At 41.4% G+C, this 22,781-nt stretch overlaps 1 protein-coding gene across 3 annotated transcripts in view; it reads left to right on the forward strand.

Moving 5' to 3' along the window:
* Window positions 1-22,781, forward strand: part of NKD1 (NKD inhibitor of WNT signaling pathway 1) — a 151,352-nt gene that overhangs the window by 59,844 nt on the left and 68,727 nt on the right. Inside the window, exon 1 of one of the 3 annotated variants that reach the window (XM_067550830.1) lies at window positions 22,458-22,548. The exons of the other annotated variants lie outside the window; for them this stretch is intronic. Within the exon in view, the coding sequence (XP_067406931.1) occupies window positions 22,531-22,548 (18 nt within the window). The 5' untranslated portion in view covers window positions 22,458-22,530. Of the gene's footprint in view, window positions 1-22,457; window positions 22,549-22,781 lie in introns of those variants that run through there. 3 annotated transcript variants of the gene reach the window in all.

A 22,781-nucleotide genomic window follows, 5' to 3' on the forward strand; every position in this document is an offset into this window, starting at 1 on the left:
TTTAAATATGTGACAGTCATGTGCTTAAAGTTAGGCACTGGGATTTATTTTTCTAGCTCTGTCCCACACCTGCTTGGGTCGTAACACTGGTAGATGGAAGTTCTCGGAGATTCTCAGCTATCAGAATACTGAGCATGGTATAGACAGTTATATACCAATAGATGACAGCATATTGCGCACACTTGGCTATGTTTAAAATTCTGTAATATGCTGGCAAAAATATTTATTTGCCAGAACCTTTACACATGATGATTCAAATTCATCTTGTTCCAACTGTTTAATTATGGCTGTTTGAATGTACCGTTGCAGATATCAATGAAATTTGACAGATCTATTTTCCATACGAATGGAAAGGAATCTTTTCTTTATTGGCTGCCTACACTTAAAAAAACTCCAAATCCTTATGTGATTGGTAGTACCAGTTTGTTTGTTTATTTGTATGTTCTTATCCCTTTTGATGTAAGCTCCAATGGCAAGAGATGTTTTCAGACAATCTGGAGGGGATATAAAGGATGTGCTTATTTTTACTGAGAGAAAATAATTGGGCTTTTCTGTTGCTGCCTAAGAGACATGTCTCCTGTTTCTGGGACCTGTTTACTGTGTACTATGCAGAGCCTGCAGCTTCTCTACAGCAGATCGGGACTCCCCTAGCCTTTCTGTTGTTTTCTTTTTTATGTCTAGGCTTGTGAGCAGCACTGGTATGCCCCAAACACCTGCCAGATTTGCATATCATTCTTGCTTGGCTTGAGCATCCAGTGCAAAGTTGGCACATGAACTGTAGAGAAGCAGGGCTAGTGTTTTGATTGTGAGCCAGAGCCTGATACTGAAATAGGCAACGGGATGGGATCCAGTAATTGTTGGCCTCTGATCAATGAAAACTGTCATTAGACCAGTAAATCGTTGGTATGTGGGCTTAGTTCTATAGATCATCTTGGGGCTGGTGTCACCCTGACTCTGGGACGAGAACATTATCAACATGTCATCAAGTCTGCCGGGAGCTTTTTATTACTTTTTTCCTTGATTTATATCCATTCTCTTCTTAAATTTCACACAGGTCAGTTTTGACAACACACTGGAGGAACATTGAGGGGGATTGTTTCTTTGGTGCTGAAATAGACTCAGCCTCCTCTGTCTAGGAGGGAGCCCTCTCCGCCGCAGTCTTTCATCTCACAGTAAACTGACTTGTGATCATATTTTCTCTTATTCTCCCTGAACCCCTGCTGCAGAAATTCTGGTTGTGCCTCCCTCACTTTTTGATAATGTATGTGTATGGGATGGTAGGAAGCAAAGCCTTACATTTGTCTCTGGCTGGTGTTGTGTTTACTTGAATCCTGGCGTGATGACACCTGATTATCTTAAGCTGCTACCATGAGGCAGTTGCACTGGTTTAATTTAAACCAGTTTTTAAACCAATGCAAACCTTTGTGTGGACATTGTTGGTTTGGTTTAAGACTAGCTTATTTTATTTTAGCTTAAAATGATTTAAGGATGGAAGAATCCCATGCACAGCTACAGACTGGGGACCGACTGGCTAGGCAGCAGTTCTGCAGAAAAGGATGTGGGGATTACAATGGATAAGAAGCTGGATATGAGTCAGCAGTGTGCCCTGATTGCCAAGAAGGCTAATAGCATATTGGGCTGCATTAGTAGGAGAATTGCCAACAGATCGAGGGAAGTGATTATTCCCCTCTATTTGGCACTGGTGAGGCCACATTTGGATTATTGTGTCCAGTTTTGGGCCCCCACTACAAAAAGGATGTGGACAAGTTGGAGAGTCCAGCAGAGGGCAACAAAAATGATTAGGGGGCTGGTGCACAAGACTTATGAGGAGAGGCTGAGGGAAGTAGGCTTGTTTAGTCTGCAAAAGTGAAGAATGAAAGGGGATTTGATAACTTTTAACTAGCTGAAAGGGGGTTCCAGGGAGGATGGAGCTAGGCTGTTCTCAGTGGTAGTAGATGACAGAACAAGAAGCAATGGTCTCAAGTTGCAGTGGGTGAGGTCTAGGTTGGATATTAAGAAAAAGTTTTTCACTAGGAGGGTGGTGAAGCACTGGAATGTGTTACCTAGGGAAGTGGTGAAATCTCCATCTTTAGAGGTTTTTAAGTTACGGCTTGACAAAGCGCTGGCTGGGATGATTTAGCTGAGGTTAGTTCTGCTTTGAGCGGGGGGGTGGACTAGGTGACCTCCTGAGGTCCCTTCCAACTCTAATCTTCTATGATTCTATGATTTGTAATTGACATAAAATAAACTAAAATAAGCCTGGTTTAAACTCAAGTAAACTCAAGTAAATGTCCCCACAGCTTTTTAACTAAATCAGCACTGGTTTAACTAAATGAGTTTAAAATCACACCTATAGCGTAAAATGAGTGCAACTTTCTATTGTAGATGAGCCCTTCGCATCTACAGCTGTGGCAGAAGTAACTTCAGGGTAATTACCACAGGCCTGTTCCTGCAGTCCTGCTCAGACAAAACTTTGTGTAGTCAAATTAGAAGGACTACTTGGTTCAGGAGCAAAACACCTAGGGGCTAGTCTACACAGGGAAATTGACCAGCATAGCTATAGTAGAATATTCCACTATAGCTATGCTCATATAACTCAACCAATAACTTTTATTCCAGACTAGACTGTCCACATGGTGGAGTTCTACCAACATAGTAATAGTGGAATAATTATTCCACTCTAACTATACTGGTAGACTAGGCCCAGAACCAAGCGGTCCTCCTAATTTTAATAAAGTAATCCCATTTTAAAACAAAACCAAGATGCTTGTAGTACAGAATGTTTATGTTCACTCTAATTGGGGATGAGAGAACTGTATGGTATTTCTGTGGTAAATCTTTTCCTTTCATCCATTATTTTAGCCCACACCTTACTTCCAAGGTGGAAAGGAAATACTGATGACCTCTTCCATCTTAGCTGATGCTAATACTGATGATTAGCAACCAAAAGATATGTTTTATACTATTTAATCTTAAAGGCAAATCTTCATCTTAATCTTTAATCTCTAATTCAACTCTGTTGTACCAGTGCAAATTCAGAATAACCTCACTGAAACCCAGTGTAACAGAGAAGAACTTGGCCTAAATAGCGATGATGATCTGATAGTTTTTAAAAACAAGTCAGCACATTCAGAGTTAAGGCTGAGTACAAAAGAGGTTTTTCTACACCAAGGGATTATATACAGCTGTCTGTGGTATATAGGCACAGCAAGTTAGGAGTGGGTTGAGATGCCAATGCCAGGCTTCACTATGCTATTTCCAGATTTAGCTAGATTCATAATATTATGTTAAAAATAACTCTTTGTGAATTCCTTCTTGGTGTGTGGTAAAATTAAATAAAAATATGCTAGTTAGGAAGGTGAATGACTAGAAGGCTACAGACCAGGGTGGCTTTTCTGGAGACTTTTCAGTTTGATGTGTAAATCCTCATTAAGGGCATTCTGTTTAAAACTGATTGTGGCCCCAGTTCAGCGAAGCAATTAAGCATGTGTTGAAGCTATGAGAAGTCTATGAGACTGCTCGAACACTGAAAGTTAGGCAAGCCCTTTGCTGACTCAGGGCCCGCATGAGTACAGAGTAGTTGCTGCACAAGCGCAAAACTCATTGCTCAAAATTAAACATTCTGGGTGATTTTAACATTGTGTGTGCATGCGTGCATCCATCCAAAACGTTCTTCAAAGTAGGGAAAGTGAGTACTTCCCTGGCAAATTCCATTTCTTAAATCAAACCTTTGATTTGGTTTATATAACCACAAAACACATTTTAAGCCAGTAAACCTCTGGCCGTGTTTACAGTTTTATAAATTTTAAAACAGGCAAGCCAGTTTGGGGTTTCTTTGTTTTTCATTTTTTGTTTTCTTTTGATTATTTAATTGGCTTTCAGACTGAGGCATTGGTGCTGTGTTTTCGGTTGGCCTTTTCTGTGCTCATGCAACACTTGAGCAAGCAAACGGTATCAATACACACACACAATGCATGTAGCTAAGTGCCCAATTAGCATTTCCAATTGCCTGTTGAATAGCATCTATTCTGAAGGAACACCATTTTCTATCAGCACAATTTAATATATCCAGAGTGAGATTTCTGACCTGAAAGCTACTGTATTGTCTTGGGTACCAAAAATGCAGTCCAGTACACCATGATGATAGCATAACTCTTTGCTCCATGTTGACTCTTTTTGGATATATTTGTGATACCAGCCTTAAAATCCACAGTTTGCTACTCTCTTCTTTGAACACAGCAGTATACACATTGTTGAGGTGAAAAGCCAAGGCTGTATATGCAGGGACAGAAGAAAAGTAAATAAAATGATAATATTAATCTGGAAGAAAAAAGAGTTAGAGGTCTTAATACAAGCTTTCTTATGTTACCTCCAGCAAGCTCATAAAAGAATTCACAGCATGAATTTATGTATGTGTGTGATCATTGGCTTGAGTATGTAGGCTTTAAAGTCTTGTACAAATTGTATTTGTTAGTATTGTCTCTTGTCCTAAATTCTCTCCAGAAAGTGAGATCTTGAAGCCATGAGAGTTTCCTGTTACATTTATTTATTTATTTTAAAATCTTTTAAGTTTGTTACTCTGAAATGGAAAAGACACCAAAGCAGAGGAGAAGGAGCTCTGCCCATCAAAACAGGCTGATGGAAAGAGCCCAAGATAAAATAAATAGAGCTTTACTGGGCACAGTGAGGATTCAGCCAGGATGCAAAGTAGTACGCAACCCATAGCAAGGGAAGCAGCCATGAGATTTGCTGTGTAGACATTGTGTAAAAGACTCGCAAAATAAAGCTACTAGTAGAAATTCCATTAATTCTTTTTGTTTTAATAATTATTGGATGTACAGTTCTGTGGCTGTCATGAAAGCTGAGTGGACTGGAAATAAAACTAGTTGGAGACAGGTCCAGTGAAAGTCAGCAGTGTTCATGCTTCCCAGGATATCCATATACCGCAGGCCTACATGCAACATCCCTGTCCATCGGAGCAGAGGCTACCAGAGTGTAACATGTGTGATGGAACCATCAAAGTCATTTTCTTATGATCTAAGGCAGGTCGTGTCCATGGTCCTGATGCCAGAGACATCACCGTGACGTTTAGTCATTCCCCACTGGACCTATATCTGATATTTAAGAGGCTCCACCGCATATTGATTCAAATGTGCCAAAAAGTGTAATCCATTTTTCTTAGCGTATTACACTCCCCCTCCTGTGCATGATCCATTGAGCATATGAGTCTGTGAGAGGTAGCGGCTAGGGGACTTAATCCTTGAGTTTAAGATGTAGAGGTCTCATGCCTTAGCCCTGGAAGTCCTGAGTTCAGTCTGAAGTGATGAGCAAGCTGATTGTCGTCACACTAGTTTGAGATGTGAGAGCATCTCTTTTGGAAACCAGATTTTATATATATATATATATATATATATATATATATATATATCCCCACACACCTATATGTAAAGTTGACCTGGCAGAGGCACGGTGTTTCTTACCACAAAGCTCTGAGCACACAGTCTGAAAATATCAGGGACATCATCTCATGGGCTTGGGGACATCATCTCATGGGCTTGGGGGCTGGTGAGATTTCTTGCCTGGACATTCGTTGCGAATACACCAGTAGAATGAACTCCTCCCAAGGAGATTCACTTTGGTTTTTGATTAGAGATTAGGCTACTCTTGAACTGAGCCTGGAAACATGGAGGGCAGACGTGGTGCTTTGGAACTCCATGGGTCAAATTCCACCTACAATTAAACTTGTGCAATCACTTTGTTTGGAAAGGAGTACATGGGTTTAATAGAGAGCAGAATTTGGATGAGTGGCCTCAATCAGTGGGGAATCTGCCTAGAGACTATAGGTTTTGGCTCCAATTATGGGAAGCTCAAAAATCAGCATGAGAGGCTTCTTCAGCATTCACAGTGTTTTCCAGAACTTCAGGGTCCTTATTCCTATCATTACTCATGCTTGCCAGGTTGTCCTGGTGCACCTTTACTGACTTTGGTCAGTCTCTGTGTAACACCCATGCTTGGGTTATTGCCTCTGAGCAGGTGCCCTGGGTTAGGTAGCATTTGTCCCCTTCTGCTTCTTGCCAGGGGTCTTGAAGAGTGATGAGACACAGAAGTGCCCAGAACGGTCATAAAATGAAACCAAGTTAATTAGAAAATTGAGAGAAGATCCAATGACAACAAAGATACCCAAATGCACCAACATGTAATCCTGCTCCCAGGCTTATTTAAGGGAGCCAAAATCTTTTTAAGTAATAGGGAGGTCAGAGAATAAAAGTCTTCCCTCTTTTAGAGAGCCTGTGTTTGCTGCCCATCTCTCAAGGTTACCATCCATGAGCAAGTCAGCCTGACTTCCTCTCCCTGCAACCTGTTCCATCTTCCTGTGCAGTTCTCTGTCAGTTATACCCCCTTGTTACTTAGATGTGGCCAGGTGAGGAACCTGCATTGCCAGCTAATCATGTAATCATCCTTGCCTTTGCATCTAGATAGGTTTGCTATCTTGGAAAGAGAATTAATCTCTGTCCCCCCAGTACCAGCCGGTGGTGGACCATGTTCATTGAACCTCCCACCCCATCTTTAGAACTGTAGTTTATTTTATCCAATTTCCTCTTTCATTCTCTAACACTTTGAAACCTCCTCTGACCTGGCATAGATACTAAGTAATAATGCATGGCCTTGCTTTGCATATAGTGTGGTCTGACAAGTTTATTTGCCAGTTAAAAGAATTTCTCTCACTAGGGGAATGTCTTTTTTTGTCTTTCACTGAAGTGTCAGAGGGCCATCTCTTTCCAGTTAGTTAAGTGGTTATATTTTTCCACAATTCACTATTTCTCAATAACACCAGCCTGCATCAAATGTGATTTCTCAACATACCATGTTTGCTCCCTCACTTTCAGAATGATTGATTCGTTAGATAGTATCTACATTTTTGGTAGGGGTTTAAAAACTGTATAGTAAGACTAGGGCCCAAAGAGCCCGATCTTGCAAACAGTTAAGCACATGTGTAAGTTTACTCACATGATAGTCGCACCGAGCTCCAAATTTCTGTATGTGCTCAAGGGCCAGGTCTAAACCCAATGACATTTATGGAAAGACTCAGATTGACGTCAGTAGGCTTTGCATCAGGCCCTAACTGGTTGCAGGATCTGGCCTTAAATAAACAACATGGAGACAAAGAAATGTCCGAGGGAATTCAGCACAAACTCCATCAACCCTTTCCTGTTGCCCTCTGTTTATTATTTAGACTCAGATATCCCAGTGGATTTTCTGTGCTAGCTATTGAAGCTTGTTACTTGGCTTAGTTATTAAAGCGGTTTTTCTCTTCAATTTATTTCTGCTACATTTTACTTTTCAGTTTAATTATAGATGATACTGTACTTACTATGATACGTTTCACTTACACATGTTATCTGTTTTGTTTTCATTGCTTTTAAGAATTCAGTTGTTTTGGCTCCTGATACTGTAAACACGTAGTACATGCTTACTTATGCTCACAGGAGAAATCCCATTGGTGTCAGTGGAACTGCTAGTGAGTACGTTTTAGCACGTGTGTAAATATTTGCAGGATCGGGTCCTTTATTTGTCCTTTACCTGTTTTCTACCTTCTGTTAGTTTAGTTAAATTAAATTATCTATAACTTATCTCCGTTATCCTATCCTGTCTTCCTTTTGTACAGAGACCCTTAGCTCTCTCCCAGCTTTCTCTCTACCTCTTTCCATATTTGTCAACTCCTTGAGCCTACATGAAGCTGCCTTTCCCCTTCAGAAAAGGGTAGGATAAACAATTTCCAGTTATAAATAGAACATAATTGTTAAAAATTAAAAAAAGGGGGAGGTCAACAGCAGATTTGTATGGATGGAAATACTTTGTAGTCTAAAGTGAGGACATGGAGGGGCAGATGCTCTGCATACAGTGTATGCTATGTAAAGGAAATATGGACCCAGTACTACTCCTGTTGAAATTGGTTGCCAAACTTTCATTTACTTCAGTAGAGTAGGATCAAGTCCACTATCTATATTCTGTATAATTCGACAGCTCAAATAACATGGCATGACTCACATGCAAACTCCTTGACACACGGAGTTATTTATTTCTTGGTGCAACATCCATTGACTGGCTAATAACCACTGGTGGAAAAGTGTTACTACTCTTTAAACAGTATACTGTAATCAGGGGGCAGATTTAGGGTTTGGGGCAACTTCTGTCCTTCTTTTCCCAAATCTTCTCAGTATCTCCTTGCTCCTCATCTTCTTCTTCCCACTCTCTCCCTGTGGCAGATACAATGGGACTTCCCCTTTCTTTACCCTGATGTGGGCAGAAGGAGGAAGGTGGCCTTGTGGGTTTTTGTTCAGAGCAGGCAAATAGAGAACATAGTGGTGTTTGCTGTGGAGGGGACTGCTCATTACACAAAGCAGCAGATCCCCCGCCAATTTTGGATTGTCGTGCAACTTAGATGACCCGAGTTGACCTTTTGTTTCCTGAGTCCTAAAAGCTGGTTCAGGGTATAAACTTTCTACAATAGAATAAGACACTTGGTTGGAAATAAGATTGGGTGCTATATAAGAGCCAGCTCTAGCTTACCTTACTAACCCATGCAGTCTTATTGAATATATGCTTAAGCAAGAAAAACTGGATTGGGTCCTGTGTGTGTACACTGAAAAACATAATAAAATACATGCTTGAAATAGATAATGAGATTAGAGCGGTTATTTCAGCTCTGAGGCCTTCTTCGGGCTGTGGAAATATAGACTAACCCTTTGTTCTATTTTTGCCATACCCTGCAGATGGTCGCACGCTTGAAATATTTAATCTTATTTTCTATTTCTAATGGGTATTTTATTCATCTCCCTCTAAACAAAACTACATCTAGTTGACAATGTCCCTTTAACTGGAAAGCAATATCTTTTAGCTGTGGTGAATTGTGAATGACTTATCTCGCTCGGAGGCAACACTTTATTTAGCCGCTATGCATTCTTATAGCTCTAGCATTAGTTTCCTGGACTGGAATAGTGACAACATGTTAATGACTGGGACAGCTGGAGTAAATCTTAATAGAATCAGTTGTAAAGACTGATCAAAGCTTTAGATCATTCATAGCCTGGCATTTCTTATTTTATCAGTCATTTTCTCACTCTCTTTGTCTCTCTCTCTTTTTAAATTTATTTATTTATTTTTGTTCTTTTTATTTAAATGTTCTACTTTTTGGCCAAAAGAAGAAATAGAAGCATCCAAAAGATAAACAGAAGATGGAGGAAACTCCTTGACTTTCAGCAAATGTTGTGGAGTGGGCAGATGACTATTTATCCAATCTGTTGAGCACTTAATGGGGTTCATTAAACTAATACAGTGCAAACAGCAGTGCCTTGTGCCTTTGATCAGTCAAGTGGCCCTTCCAGTAGTCTTTGGAGCCAAGACTTTTCCCTTTCATCACCTGACCTTACCATGGCTGCTGTACTGATTAGAAACACAGATGACTGTTTCAGACGAGAAAGAGAAAGAAGGCAACGTGCTGACTTGGGGAAGTATGTCAGAACAGAGCAGGAGACTTGCTAAGCCACATAACAAGTGAAATGTGGTGGGAACTGGAAGGGGAATAGTGAGGGAAGAAAATGGGGGAGGGAAAATTACAGAGGTTAAGGGAAATGGCAGCAAACCCTCCCTGCTTGTATTATTCTTTGCTTTATGGTAAATGCCACCCTTCTAATTGCATCTAAAAATGTCAGGCAGTGGGATTTTGAGGCCTGATCTAGCACCAGTGAAATCAGTGGGATTTTGGCCACGTCACTGGAAAGGAGGGTCAGGACCTTTATTTTCAAGGATACTTCTCAGACCTACCCATTGAAAAATAAAAGCTGCAGTTCAGGGTAGATTTGTGTAACTCTTAGGCCATTCTTTCACGATACACAATAAAAGCCTATCAGTTGCAATATTCTCTGAGTAGAAAAATCATTTGACCATAATTTTCTAACATGGGAGTGATCAAATCCAAATCCGTTGAGGAGTCCTATCTTCACTATACCAGAGCCAGGGGACCTGGTTTTACAACACGATTGTCCCCTGACCAGATTACTGAACAGTTAAAAATTGTGGAGTACTCCGAACTTAATCATATCTTTCTAAATCAGTTAAAACCCTTGGTGGTCCTACACTTTAGCCTGGTTACAGGAACACAGAAAAGTCTCACATACACAAAAAAAGTTAGTAGATGCAGGGTCTTTAAGAGATCCTTAATACATACCTCTTCATGTGCTGCTTTCTCTTTCTCATGTAGTACCTCAGATTGCTCTGTATGTATTTCTCCTCCGTTTCATGCACTAGACTGTTAAACAGCTGTCACCTGGAGCAGAGGTAGCGGTTTGAACTGCCAGGCAGGTATCAGTGGCTGAGGAGAGGTCACAGTGCACTGTCAGCATGTCTGCCTGTGAGCTGGGAGGTGTGATTCCCAGCTCTCAGAGACATATTTACGGGAGCTGTGCTCAAGCTAGCATCCTAAAAATAACAGCGTTGCTGGGTTAGTGGCTCAAGCTGGCTGCCTGAGTGCATGGCCGCCCCAACCCCCTGGGTACATACGTGGGTGGCTTGCCCAAGCAACTGTCCATGCTACCCTACTTACACGGCTATTGTTAGTGCGCTAACTTGAGCATGTCTACACGAGCAGGGGATCAGACCTCCCAGATCGAATGTAGATGTAGCCTGAGAATGCAGAGGATTGTGGGGATTGTGTAGGAAATCCACAAAACTTGTATGGTAGGAGGAAGTGCCTCTTGTGTAGTGTTCCACAAGGCTCTCTGATGAGGACAGCAGCTGAGGCATTCTGGGATAGCTACCCAAATTTTCCCAGAATGCATTCATACAACCAAAACTAGGTAGCATAATAGGCGTGGACCTGCCTGAATAGTCACTATGCAAATATCCTGGCCTAGGGACACAAACTGAAACCAGTTAAGGAGACCATGCTATGAACAGTTACAAGATCCTGGCTGTAGCTGTTATGTGAACTGTCCAAAAAAGTGAGGTATTTGCGCATTGGTTTGTCCTTGATAATGATGCTGTATTCCACTTGTGTTATGCATAGGCTGGGAAGGATTTGATTTTTATCGGTAAACATCAATTTCACTGCACACGCACAAATGGATGACAAAATATTTCCATCCATGATCATCAAAATTTCCAGAGAATCAAAGTAAGAAAAATGCCGCTTGAGCATTTATAGTCCAAATCCAGTGATTTATTCTTTTGAATTAAGCTTGTTAAAAATGGACTATCCAATTAATCGTAAAAACAGACTGGTTGATTTAAGGATATTTGCTTTGTATATTTTGACATGTTATGTTAGCGTGACCAGATAGCAAGTGTGAAAAATCAGGATGGAGGTTGGGGGTAATAGGTGCCTATATAAGACAAAAGCCCCAAATATTGGGACTGTCCCTATAAAATCGGGAATCTGGTCACCCTATGTGATGTTGACAATTTGTGTTTTAACAGTTTATAAAGTGTTGACTTTTTGAATCTCAACACTGACAGTCGTTAAATAATTGTCTGACTCCCATAATTTCCTGCAATTGTGAAAACTTAAATAAAAATATAAAGGTTTAAAACCAATAATTTTGCATAACTTTGAAAATGTAAATGATTTTTAGAGGTTTAAAAATAAACATGGATATTATCCATCAAAATTAAAAAAAAAAATCCCAGCTCTGCCAAGAGCATTTAAATGTGCCCTCTCTTTAAATGGAAGCAGCAACCGTAGTCCAGAGAATGTTTGTTTGTTCGTTCAGCCCTAACTTTTGATAGTGTTAAAAAGCTTTTTTTTCATGTTAGGTTTTGTTGCTTCTTTCCTGTATGCATGTAGAAGAAAATGATTTCCTTCTCATCCACTTCCCCTCCCCAGCCCTGTTTGTTTTTTTGTTTTGTGGCTGACTTTTTTTCCTTAACAATTTGATTGATCCCCCTTTTTTCAATGCCATATTGCCAGCTGCATATGGAACCCTGCTCAGCATTAGCTGAGACAAAATTGACTGCACACAATTTCCCTCTGACAGCTTGTACAAGAGCAAACATTTCCGAAGAGCTGCAAGTCTAGAAATTCAATCAGCGGAAAACCTACTGTGTGGAACAGCTTTGCGAGTGCTACAGCTCCCTGCTGGGTAGAAAAGCAATCCAGTTACAATAAATCCTTAAGAGTGGAGTCATTTGGGTAAAAGGAAAAACAAAAGCTGGTTTATACAAACTGATTGAAGTCAGACGTTTTGACTTCCCATTGAAAAGGGAGTCAAGGCCCTGGCTTGCTTGGTAATTTAAAGGGAGATTGGCTCCTTTCATCTTTCTCTAGGGCGGGGTTCTTTACATTTCTTCACAAGCACAATATTAAGAGTTTTGAACTGAAGTTAAACATAGCTACTTTGATATCAGAAGTGTTGATACTCTAGCTAACTACCACCTGAACTGGGGTTAGAACAGGCCCACAAAAAGGGTTCCTGATGCTGCTCTCAGTGACACTGATGTAAAATACCAGTGGCTTAGCAGCAGCATGAAACTTGTGTAGCTGAGATCAGAATCGAGCCCATATACCTTGCCACGGCAACGAACTGAATACTGTTCTTGCTTTTTTGCTAGAGGTTCATGAATTCATGCCGTTTTAGTATTCTGTACTGCCTTCTGTAGACCCTTCTAATGTGAAGTGGGAGCTACATCTGCTGTGGGACATGGCATTTCTCCTGTCCTCTTTAATCCACTTGGGTATGAGACGTTAAAGAACAACCTGGAATCTAGTAAATTAAAAATGAAATAACTGAATAGAGATCGGGGAAGGGGAGCAGCAGTGATTGTGGGAGCTGTTTGTACTAGTTTGTTTTCAAATTTTAAATAAAAGTAGTTTGGGGGTATTTGTTCTTCAATTCCCTTAACATGTTTATGTCTTTAAAACTCATATTTTCCTACTTTTTTGGGAAAAAAATGTTTTTCTCACCTCTTATTTTTGTGCATCCTTCACACAGGCACACATGAAACAGATCAACCAACTTAAAAGAGGGGAAATGGTGAAAATGATTCTGTGTAGAGTCAAATGAACAACGTTAACAGCTAGGAAAAACTGGGGTTGTCTTTCGTCTTTAATCTCCTTCAGGTGTTTGTTGTTCCAATGGTGGGTAAAACTTTTCCTGACAGATGTGATTACTGAGGCGAATGTGTCCCTTTAATAGCAGTGCAGTGGTCATTTGTGACTGCTGCTTTGCGTGTAATCTCCATTCAGCTGTTCCCCCCAAAAAGGGTCTGATTTTCTTGGAAAATAGTAAAGATGATGTAAACACTGTAAAGGGTTCTGTGTAAATATTGCTATAAATCGCAACCTTTGCCACAAAACCAAAGAAACTTTCAGTTCTATTACTGAGAGTCTTAAAACTTCAATGCATGTCACTCACTCACCTCCTGGCATTTTTTGGCCCTGTGATGAATTTTCTGTACTCTGACCCCTCTCCCCCACCTCCTTACACACTTTATGGAGAGAGGAGATGACTTGTGATCCCAAGAGATAATACTGTTTTGACTAGGCATTCTATGCTGTGATGATGGAACAAGCAGTGGCCAAGCCAGAGGCCCGGGAGACAGAAGAAAACATTATTGTGTGCTGCTCCGGTGAACGTCCTGTATGGAAGCACTTTGAGGTCTTGATAAGGATGACAGCCAGACAAAGCTGTTATGAGATATGAATGTTACACTATACGTCATTGACTGGACTGTGGAAATGGGGGTTCTACTAGTCTTCTACTTTTTTTTTTTAAAAAACAGCATCAAATTTGCTCATTTTGATTGACTTCTCACTAGTGCTGGGTTTCAGCCTATGGCTCTGCATGATGTGTGGCAGTCAGCCGCACATTCATAGGGCTCCTGTACTGTATCTGTGAGCATATCTAACACCACGCCTCTTGGTGAGTCATAGGCAGAGGGGATGAAACCTGGGATCTCTGGAACAAAACTCATGAGCCTATACTGCCTGAACTAGAAGACCCATCTCTGTTAAGCAATCTCTGTTCTTCTACCATGCTGATCGCTGTGATAACTAAGGGCTTGTCTCTGCTGCAGTATTAGCCCACGTTATCTACACTAGAGTTAACTCCTCTTGAATTAGCCTGGTGCAGTCACAGCTGCACAATGTTTGTATTAGGTGCACGGAGTAACTGAGTCTCCATGGCATCACTAGTCAAGCCGCAGCCCTTTCCTATTGAAGGCCTTCTAGTTCAAGTTTAAAGAACCACCTAACTCAAGCTAGAGATTTTTGTGCATGGCCAGGAGACGGGTTAGGGGAACACTTGAGTTACACCTCAAGCTAACGCTGCGGTGAAGACAGACTCCAGGGTCTTGGCATCTGGGCTGCCCTCACTCTACCCCACTCACCCAGTGAAACCATACTGACTCCACTATGTTCAGAGCCTTCTGTGCCCAGAGAATGGCAGTTACGCCCCAAGATGAGGATTTCCAAATGTGTCCCAGCTCATGACGTTTGCTATGTTTGGAGGAATGAGTTGTCTCCTTGTAATGCAGCTCCAGTACATACAATAGGAGCTCCATTTGCAGTGGACAGGCATATTCTGAGAGTGGTTTATGTCTAGTTCTTATGTATTCGCAGCTTATTAAGGAATACATGGACATTGCAGCATCACCGACCCCGTGTGCTAAAAAATCATGAATCGGGCCTCTGAGATTCCAAGAAAAGAGAAATGTTGAGTTCTTTTTATTTATCTTCTGGTATGGGTGCCTCAAGGGGTCACATTTTTTTCAAGCTTTTTTCTGCAGCCATGAAGGCTTTAAACTTCATTTTTTTAATATAAGATGAGACACTCTGACATAATCACAGGACTCCAGGAGCTGAGGCTTTAAGAAAAACACCAAATATTGCAAGACGCATGATACAATCACAACAGTTGGTGACACTGAGAAGGGTAGCTGCAGCCTCCAAAATGTGAGGGCTGGAGATGTACAGTTAGAAATGCATTAATTGCATCTCTGACAAATAAAACATGAGGGGGAGAAATCTAAGGAATGTTAATTGTTGTTAACATGTTTGAGTTTGGAAGAGAATTGTGTGCTGCAGAGAGAAGGCCCGTAGAGACGAGCGTGCATGAAGGAGAAATACCCATGATTGGAAGTTCTTATGCCTTGGCTTGTCTCAAGGCTTTTAGCATGCAAACTACAGCAAAAGTCACTTACACTCTCAAATTGAGCATAAACTGTAAAATTATGCTGACAGGCGAGATAGCCCAGCAAGTTTAATAAAAACCTGGACATGTCACTTCCTTTTTAATTAATGTTTGGACAGTACTTTGAACATGGAAAGCAGTAACATGGCACTTTACAAGTTGAGAGTACTGTTGTTGTTGGTCCAAATCCCAAAGTCTTTACTCAGGCAAAGCTTCCATTGGCTTCAATGAGTACATACTTTGGGATTTTAGACGTGTTTTTCTAATTTTGTTTTTTACGTAAAGATTCTGTTTTGGGTTTTTTACTGAGGAGAAAATGTTAGTTTTTGGTGAAGACACAAGTTACTGTACTTTTGGTTAAATGCCACTCACTAATTTTTCATCCTGTGGTGAAAATCATTTCAGTATGATATCCCAGCTATCGTAGATCCCAGCTGGAGTCCAGAGTCAGCCCACTGAGGTTATTTTTACATACTGTGTTAAAGTTTCTTTGCTTGCCTGTGTGTTTGTGTGTGGAGGAGGGGGTCTTGTTTGTAGTTAGCACTGGTTGAAGGATAACACTATTCAAAGGATAAAAAGAAACTGAGGTAAAACACACAACATATTAAGAAAACAGTCCTTGCTCTGATGCCTATGGGTTTGGCCCACACAGGTGTTAATGGTAGCTATGAAGTTGCAATTTGATGCATGTTGCGGTATCAAAATGACACAGCAGTCAGAACACACAGAAGAGATGGATAGTGTAGGATTTGGAAGACTTTTAATGCACCGAGCAGCCCCTCTTAGCCTAACTTCTGGATGTATGTAGTTGTTTTGGGGAGAGCAGCCGTGTGAGAAACTGAAAATGTGGATGGTCAGGCCTAGTGGTAGGAGCTGTGGCAGTTGGACCTAGTGGTAAGAGCAGTGGCAGTTGGGGTGGGAACTGGAGCCAGAGGTCAGAGCCAGAATCAGGCATCAAGAACAGGATCAAAACAAGACAAGGATAGGACTAGAAACAGGGCTGGAGCAGCTATAGCCTATGGTGTCTGTCACCACTCTGACAGGGGAGCATTCCCACCTATGACGTGATGATGTCAGGCAGACTGAGCTACTGTGTCACCTGTGAGGTTTATATACCTGCCCTGAAAGTCACCAGACCAGCTCCTGGCTTGTGGGTTGGCTGGAACCTCGCCCAGGAATGACACATCACATGTGGCTTAATCAAGGAGGGATGACTCATCACCTTACATGCAGTCCCAATCTTACAGATCTATGATGTTTAGAGGGTTCTGTTATGCCTCTAAATTCATGGATGCTGAATCAGCTCTCTGAACCACCTGATATTTGTCTCTCCTTTAGCTGTAAAACCCTAAAATGTGTGGAACTATCACAGTTTGATGGTATTTTACTTTGTAAGGTTACACTAATATTTTGAGGACTTGTTCTTGTTTGGTCCAGAGGAGAATTGAGTAATCCCAAAAGTGTGCAGTGGAATTGATGTGCCGTTACTAAGCACCAGAGAGAGAAGGAGCATATATCTTTCACTCTGAACAAAACTAGTATAACAATTGGCTTCTCTCTTTCCTAAGCTATTTGCCAATGTATTTTTGGGACGGTTCTTCTGGAAAGATGTATGGGTGGCAATAGCAACTGAAGTTGGGGAAGATGGTAAACAGCGAGCTGCCGTAGGAAGGGTTTTTTTGCAGCTGAAAGCAGCTTTTGTTTGGAAGCGAGCGGGCTATGAAGAAGCAGTAGTTCTGTGCATTGTGGAATGTAAGGTGGGTTGTAAATGAGCCATGGCAAAAAGTGACCTTCCATTCTTGCTGCTATAAAAGAAGGCTGACCACGTGACATTCATTCTTCACTTCTGTCTCCAGGCCAAGCGGGAATACGTTGAACACCTAACAAACAAAATACATCTGTTCATCTACAGTCACTACATTTGAATGATTAGATGAGAGAAGCCTAATATGTTTTAAAATATTAAATTGCATCTGTTAGTTGCTTCTTTTGTGCCTAGGTACCCAGTTGGTTGGGAGCTTCATAATTACCTAGATTAAGTAAAAATTGGTGGTGGGGGGAAACATTAACATTATTACTGGTTTTTCATGCACTTGGATTGTATGTTCTTCCAAATGTAGGACAGATTCCAAGTCTCAAGAATATTGCTGATAGATGTGGTGTAAGAACCCTGCTGTTTCTAGCTCTCTGATCAGAGTGCTTGCTCCTGCAGTTCTCACATAGGCAAGTCTCCCATTGATTTCAGTGGGAGATTTGCCTGTGTCAGGAATGCAAGATTGGGCCCTGAATTGTGCACAGCCAGGCAATCTGATCCTCCTGCTGTGGAAATTGATGTAATCTCATTCTCACCCTCTCCTCCCCCAATCCTCCTCCCCCCCAAACAACCCCTCCTTTACTCTCAGGAGGATTCTGACCAAAAGGAAAGGATGCAGCTGTGTACTGAAGCAGCATGTTGGGGGTGGAAATGTGTTAGAGAAATTAAGAGAGGGTTGGGTTGCAAAATGGATACAAAAATTTACCAGCCCAGGCTCCAAATCAAATTGCCTGAGTTTCACCATGAGGCTGAAAAAGCAAATGTTTCTAGGTGTGGGTTTGTGACAAGGCATGGTCAGGGCTGCTTGGAAACAGCTCACCTTCAGATTGTGGCATTTTGCTGATGGGTGAAATGGGCATCTCAAGTGAAACTTCCCATCTGCTTCACCATTTATTTGGGGTATTTTTCTTTCCCTTTGGGAATTCTAGGCTCAGTTGAATTTGTTCTGAGTTTTGCAGAAGAAAGAGCTTGTTAAAGAATTCCCCAACGACTTTGAAATGAACTATTTATTTTCTTTCAAGGGTTATTCAGTGTAGACATTTGCCCCTTCTCCTCTGTTTTTTCACCCTGGTGTTTCCTGAGCTACAAGCATTCTTGGAATATATTAGTTGTAATGAGTTATGTGGGCATCAAAAGTTTTCTTTGAAACTTCATGGCATCAACATCTGTTAGCTCTTAGAGAACAGAGACGCAGACAAAAGGGCTGATGGGGGGAGGGAGGAAAAAGATATTAAATTCTGGAGTATGAAGTCTCAGCCTCAAAGACTGGGAGGGAGGGAAATCTGCTAAACTCTCTAGCTTTGATGTGGTACTATGGCCCTGCGATTCCTTTTAAGGAAATGTGCATGGCAGACTGGTCCCTGTATTGCAATACCGTCTGCCTGCTGAAACACTGAATCAGAACAGCATTCAGATTCTTTAACATAAAGCCTGCCACAGCTGTTGTTGCTACAGTAACATTACAAGGGAAATTTAGTATCCTCAGTTTTCAGCTATTGAGATGGCAATTGAAATTCCTTATATCAGAGGTAACTCTCTTGTTTAATATTTTAGAAGGCAACTGTATATGCACTTGAAATTCCTCTGACCTTCCAGGTTAATATATCACTACTCATCTAATTCAGGTTTTTCAAATGGTGTGGCAGTGTTAGCCTACGTCTAGTGCTGCTTGGCAGTCAGACGTGGTTTTGATATTGTGCTGCTTGTAGGATTGCGTATGGACAGCTTTTCTCTTTTTCTTCATCTTTTTTCCGTTAGCTTTCTCTCCTGCTGGTTCATGGTGGCTGCCTTACATATTTTTTAGGGGGAAAGAGGAGGGGTGAAAGCAGCTTGTGCCTTTTGAAGCTATTGATGTGTATGCCTTTGCAGGGCTCTCTGTTGACTCAGTTTTAGAAGTAATGCTAGTGGCATTGTTGTTCTTTGCTGTGACTTCCTGGCCCAGTAAAATCCTTGCCTGTTGTACAATGATTAGTTGACATACCTGGGCTTTTGGGGGGAAAGAGCTAGTGGTTAGTGAAGGAATGTGGGCCATCTGTTTTGCTAGCACCTCTTGCTGACAGATTTATGGATCAATGTTAGCATTCGTCTCCGGGGTTGTACACCTGTGCTTTTTAGCTGGGTATAATGCCTAGCCCTAACATAGTGCATTTTCATCCATAGATCTCAGTGCTCTTTACAAAGGTAAGTATCATTAATCCCATTTTACAGATAAGAAATTAAGGAGCAAAGATGTTTAAATGACTCACCCCGCACTACAGAGTGAGTCTGTGGCAGAGCAGGAATTGAATGTAGGTTTCCTGACAACCACAGCTGCATAAATAATACCTCCTCTCCTAACAGAAAGAGAATTGGGGAATCTAAGAGGAGCCTGGTAGTGGAACATTAGTTATCCATCTAGAGCAACTTTTAGTTAGAGGCCTTATACTTTGAGAGAACCTATGTTCAAATAGGGAGATGAACTGAATGTTCTCACAAAAAAGTTTGAAAACTACATACTAAATCTATAAGGACCCAATCCAAAGGCCATTGGAGTCCATGGAAAATCTCTCATTGATCTCAGGATCACATCCTAAATGAATACTCTACTCCAGTGGTTCCCAACCTTTTTGGTTCAAGGGCCACAAATATCATTTTTACAACCCTGAAGGGCCACCAGTCTATCAACTCATAAAACATGTATTGTCGTACACACCATTAAGGACTACAAATCACTACATATTTAAAGTAAACATTTTGGTGCTACTGTGCTCATTTTTACATTCACTATTTTACACCTACAAATTACTCTCAGTATGTCACACACTCACAGACAAAGCACTAGTGTAGATGAGTGACTGTCACTACGCACTGAAGCACATGGCAGCTAAGCGGAAGGCACTGATTTTAGAGTCCTGTACCTCCTCAAGCATGGTGGTTCCTGGCTGCTCCGCCAGCAGCCGCTGCTCCCCCTGCCCCAACTGCAGTTAGATGGAAGGAATTCAGCGAGGACGCTGCCTCCTCGCTGATCTCCCATCCCCCTGGCTGCAGCAGGGAAACCACACGCATCCTGTAGCTCTGTGCACTGCCCCAGGGAGCCTAGGCAGTGGCTCCCTTCTGCAGCAAGGGGGACAGGAGATCAGTGCTCCCCTCCCTCTAGGTCCAGCAGGGACCCCAGCGCCTATGGACCCAGGCAGAGTGCTTTGCCATGTTCCCTGCTACAGCCAGGAGAAGCACTGATCTCCTGTCTCCTTGGGTGCAGCAAGCCCCATGGCAACATGCTCCACCTGGGTCCTTAGGCAACGATTCCCTTCTGTAGCCAGCGAGAGGGGAGTGGCGGGCCCCTTTGAAAGACTCCCTGGGCCATGGGTTGGGAACCACTGATCTACTGATTAATGAGGTGCGGTAGTCCACATTATTTGTGCTTTGTTCTCAGTCTAGCATCCACTTGGCTAAAATATCTTCACCATCCCAAGGCACCTGGATATCATCTCAGTTAAAGAACATGGTAGAAACCAGTCCAGAGTAAAAGCAAACTGAAGAGAAAATCAGATTTAATACATAGCAGTACATATCTGTCCACCCTGTTGTGGAAACCTAAAAAAATCAAATTTTGGGGATTTGTTTGAGCTTTTCCAGCATGGAAACTGGATGATGATTCCTTCTCACCCCTATCCAGTTATATCTGGTCTTCAGGATAGTTTGTCTCCTAAGCACTTTGTCTCATAAGTGGGGTGGGGGGAGAGGAAGAGGGAAAAGAAAGAAAACTAGTGACCTTGTCATCGGCAAAGAGCTTAGAGGGTAGTTAGAAAGAACAAAGTACAGCAAATATCTGAATTTCTAAATTGAACACATGGCCCTCTGAAGGGACTTTAAAGTGAATTTAAATATAGCTGCAGGTGGGTTTCTTGTCTTAGTTCCCTTTCATCTTGAATACTAGATCTTGTTTTAATCTGGCAATAGTGGGAAACTTTTTAGTTGGAAATGAAGTGTTTCTCTAGAAGTAATGTTTGAATCTCAAGAAAAGCTACTCATGTATTAGCTTAAAATTCAGTGCCAGGTAGGAGGACAGTATTATCTCTGAGAAGTCCTTGGAATTGAATATCCAACCACATCCCAATCACCCTAGTAAAGCAAAAGCCACACAAATAACAGTGTGATAAGTATTAATGGAAGAGGTGATTTTGAAAGACTTAGAAAGAGCTTCTAAAAAACCTAGAAATCCCTGACTTCAACTTTACCCCAAACAAGAGGTGCAAATACCAGTTACATTCAATCTGCAATGAAGATCTAGATGTCCCCAGAAGAGACAGCATTGGATGTCTACTAACTTTATCTGCTGGCACATGAGTTCTTACTCCTGGTATTTTTTGCAAGCTGAAGGCATGCAAAAGAAGATCAGAATGTTAATAATCTCTTAATTATTTTAAGTCATGCTGGACTCTACAGAACTCAGTACCTGCCAAACTGTAGTAGAAATCTCATGTTTCAAATAAATTGAACAAACATGAGCAGGCTGACAGCTTTTGTGTGCACATTTATGTGACTGAACATTAAAAGGAAGGTTCTAATAACCACTGAAAACCAAGGTGGAAGGCCTACATTTCAGTATTGCAGCTACCTGGTTTCTAGAGGCTGAGGAATGCATGAGAAATACCACAGAGTGAAAGTTGGTATCTTTGAACCATGTTGGAAGCTGTGGTGAGGAAGTGGAAGTGGGATAAGACAGCTACTGAAAGTGCTTTTAAAGTACATGTTGCAAGTCGACCTGAAGCTTTGCTGGTTATGCAAAGCACCTTTGTTCCTCTGCCACTTCTTTGAGGGTCCTCTATATAGGGTCCTGCTGTCATTCTCTCTATGGTATAAATTTTCACTTCCTTTTGGGGCCTCAAATTACTACCAAAGATGACTCAATGGGACACCCTTCAGAGCACATCAGTGCTGCTCCTAAACTAGCCAGAGAATGTGCAACAGTGATACAAGGTCTCTTTATTATTTATTATTATTTTGTTTAAAAAAAAACCAAAAAAAAAAACCACTCCTTTCTCTAGCTTCATAACATAGTGCCAGCAGGTGGAGTTGCCTAGAGGGCTTGTTTCTTCTTGTTTCTTCATTTGTAGGCAAGACACTGGGGATTTGGTGAAGCAATCAGTTCTCTGAACAGTTCCACCTGCTGGCTCTAGATTGTGACATTAGAGAAAGATTCTTTTTCTTATTTTTAAAGGAGACTCCATGCTTAGAAAGTGAAGAAGCATAGCCCAGTTGTAATTGATCACAGCGCACCAATTGCTCATTTGGAGAAGGAAAATTAGGGGTTGATAAGTCAAATTTATCTTTTTACCCAAAAGGCTTGAGCTTGCTGCTTCTGCTTAAACTGAATTACTACAGTTGCAATGTGTATTTTAATACTGGTCTAGCCGAAGTCACCTTGGCTTCTCTTCCAAGTGTGAGCTGCTTTGCATTTGCCTTACAGAAAGTAGAATGAATTTTTTCATCATCAAGTAGTTTAAAAAAGCAAATTTGAAAAACATGTGTAGTTTACATAAATAGGAGAGGATGCAGCTCTGCCCCATGGTGAGAAATGATATTAGACTTGTACTAAAGCATAAGTGTGTGGGTGTTAGCCTTTGTAGTTTTGTCTTCTCCGCTGAGTGGTTTTCTGCATGGTTCATGTATCCGTTAATAATTTTGTTTCGTTTGTCTGGTGATGTTTCTGTTTCAGTTTTGTCATTGAGAGGCTGAGGATATGAATGGATTCAAAGGCATTGGTATGTGTATAATGCTGCAGGTATACAAAATGCTTTATA

The sequence above is a fragment of the Emydura macquarii genome, unplaced genomic scaffold (genome assembly GCF_026122565.2).
Source record: "Emydura macquarii macquarii isolate MOO-44397 ecotype Brisbane River unplaced genomic scaffold, CSIRO-AGI_Emac_v2 contig_295, whole genome shotgun sequence".
NCBI classification, from domain to species: domain Eukaryota; kingdom Metazoa; phylum Chordata; order Testudines; family Chelidae; genus Emydura; species Emydura macquarii.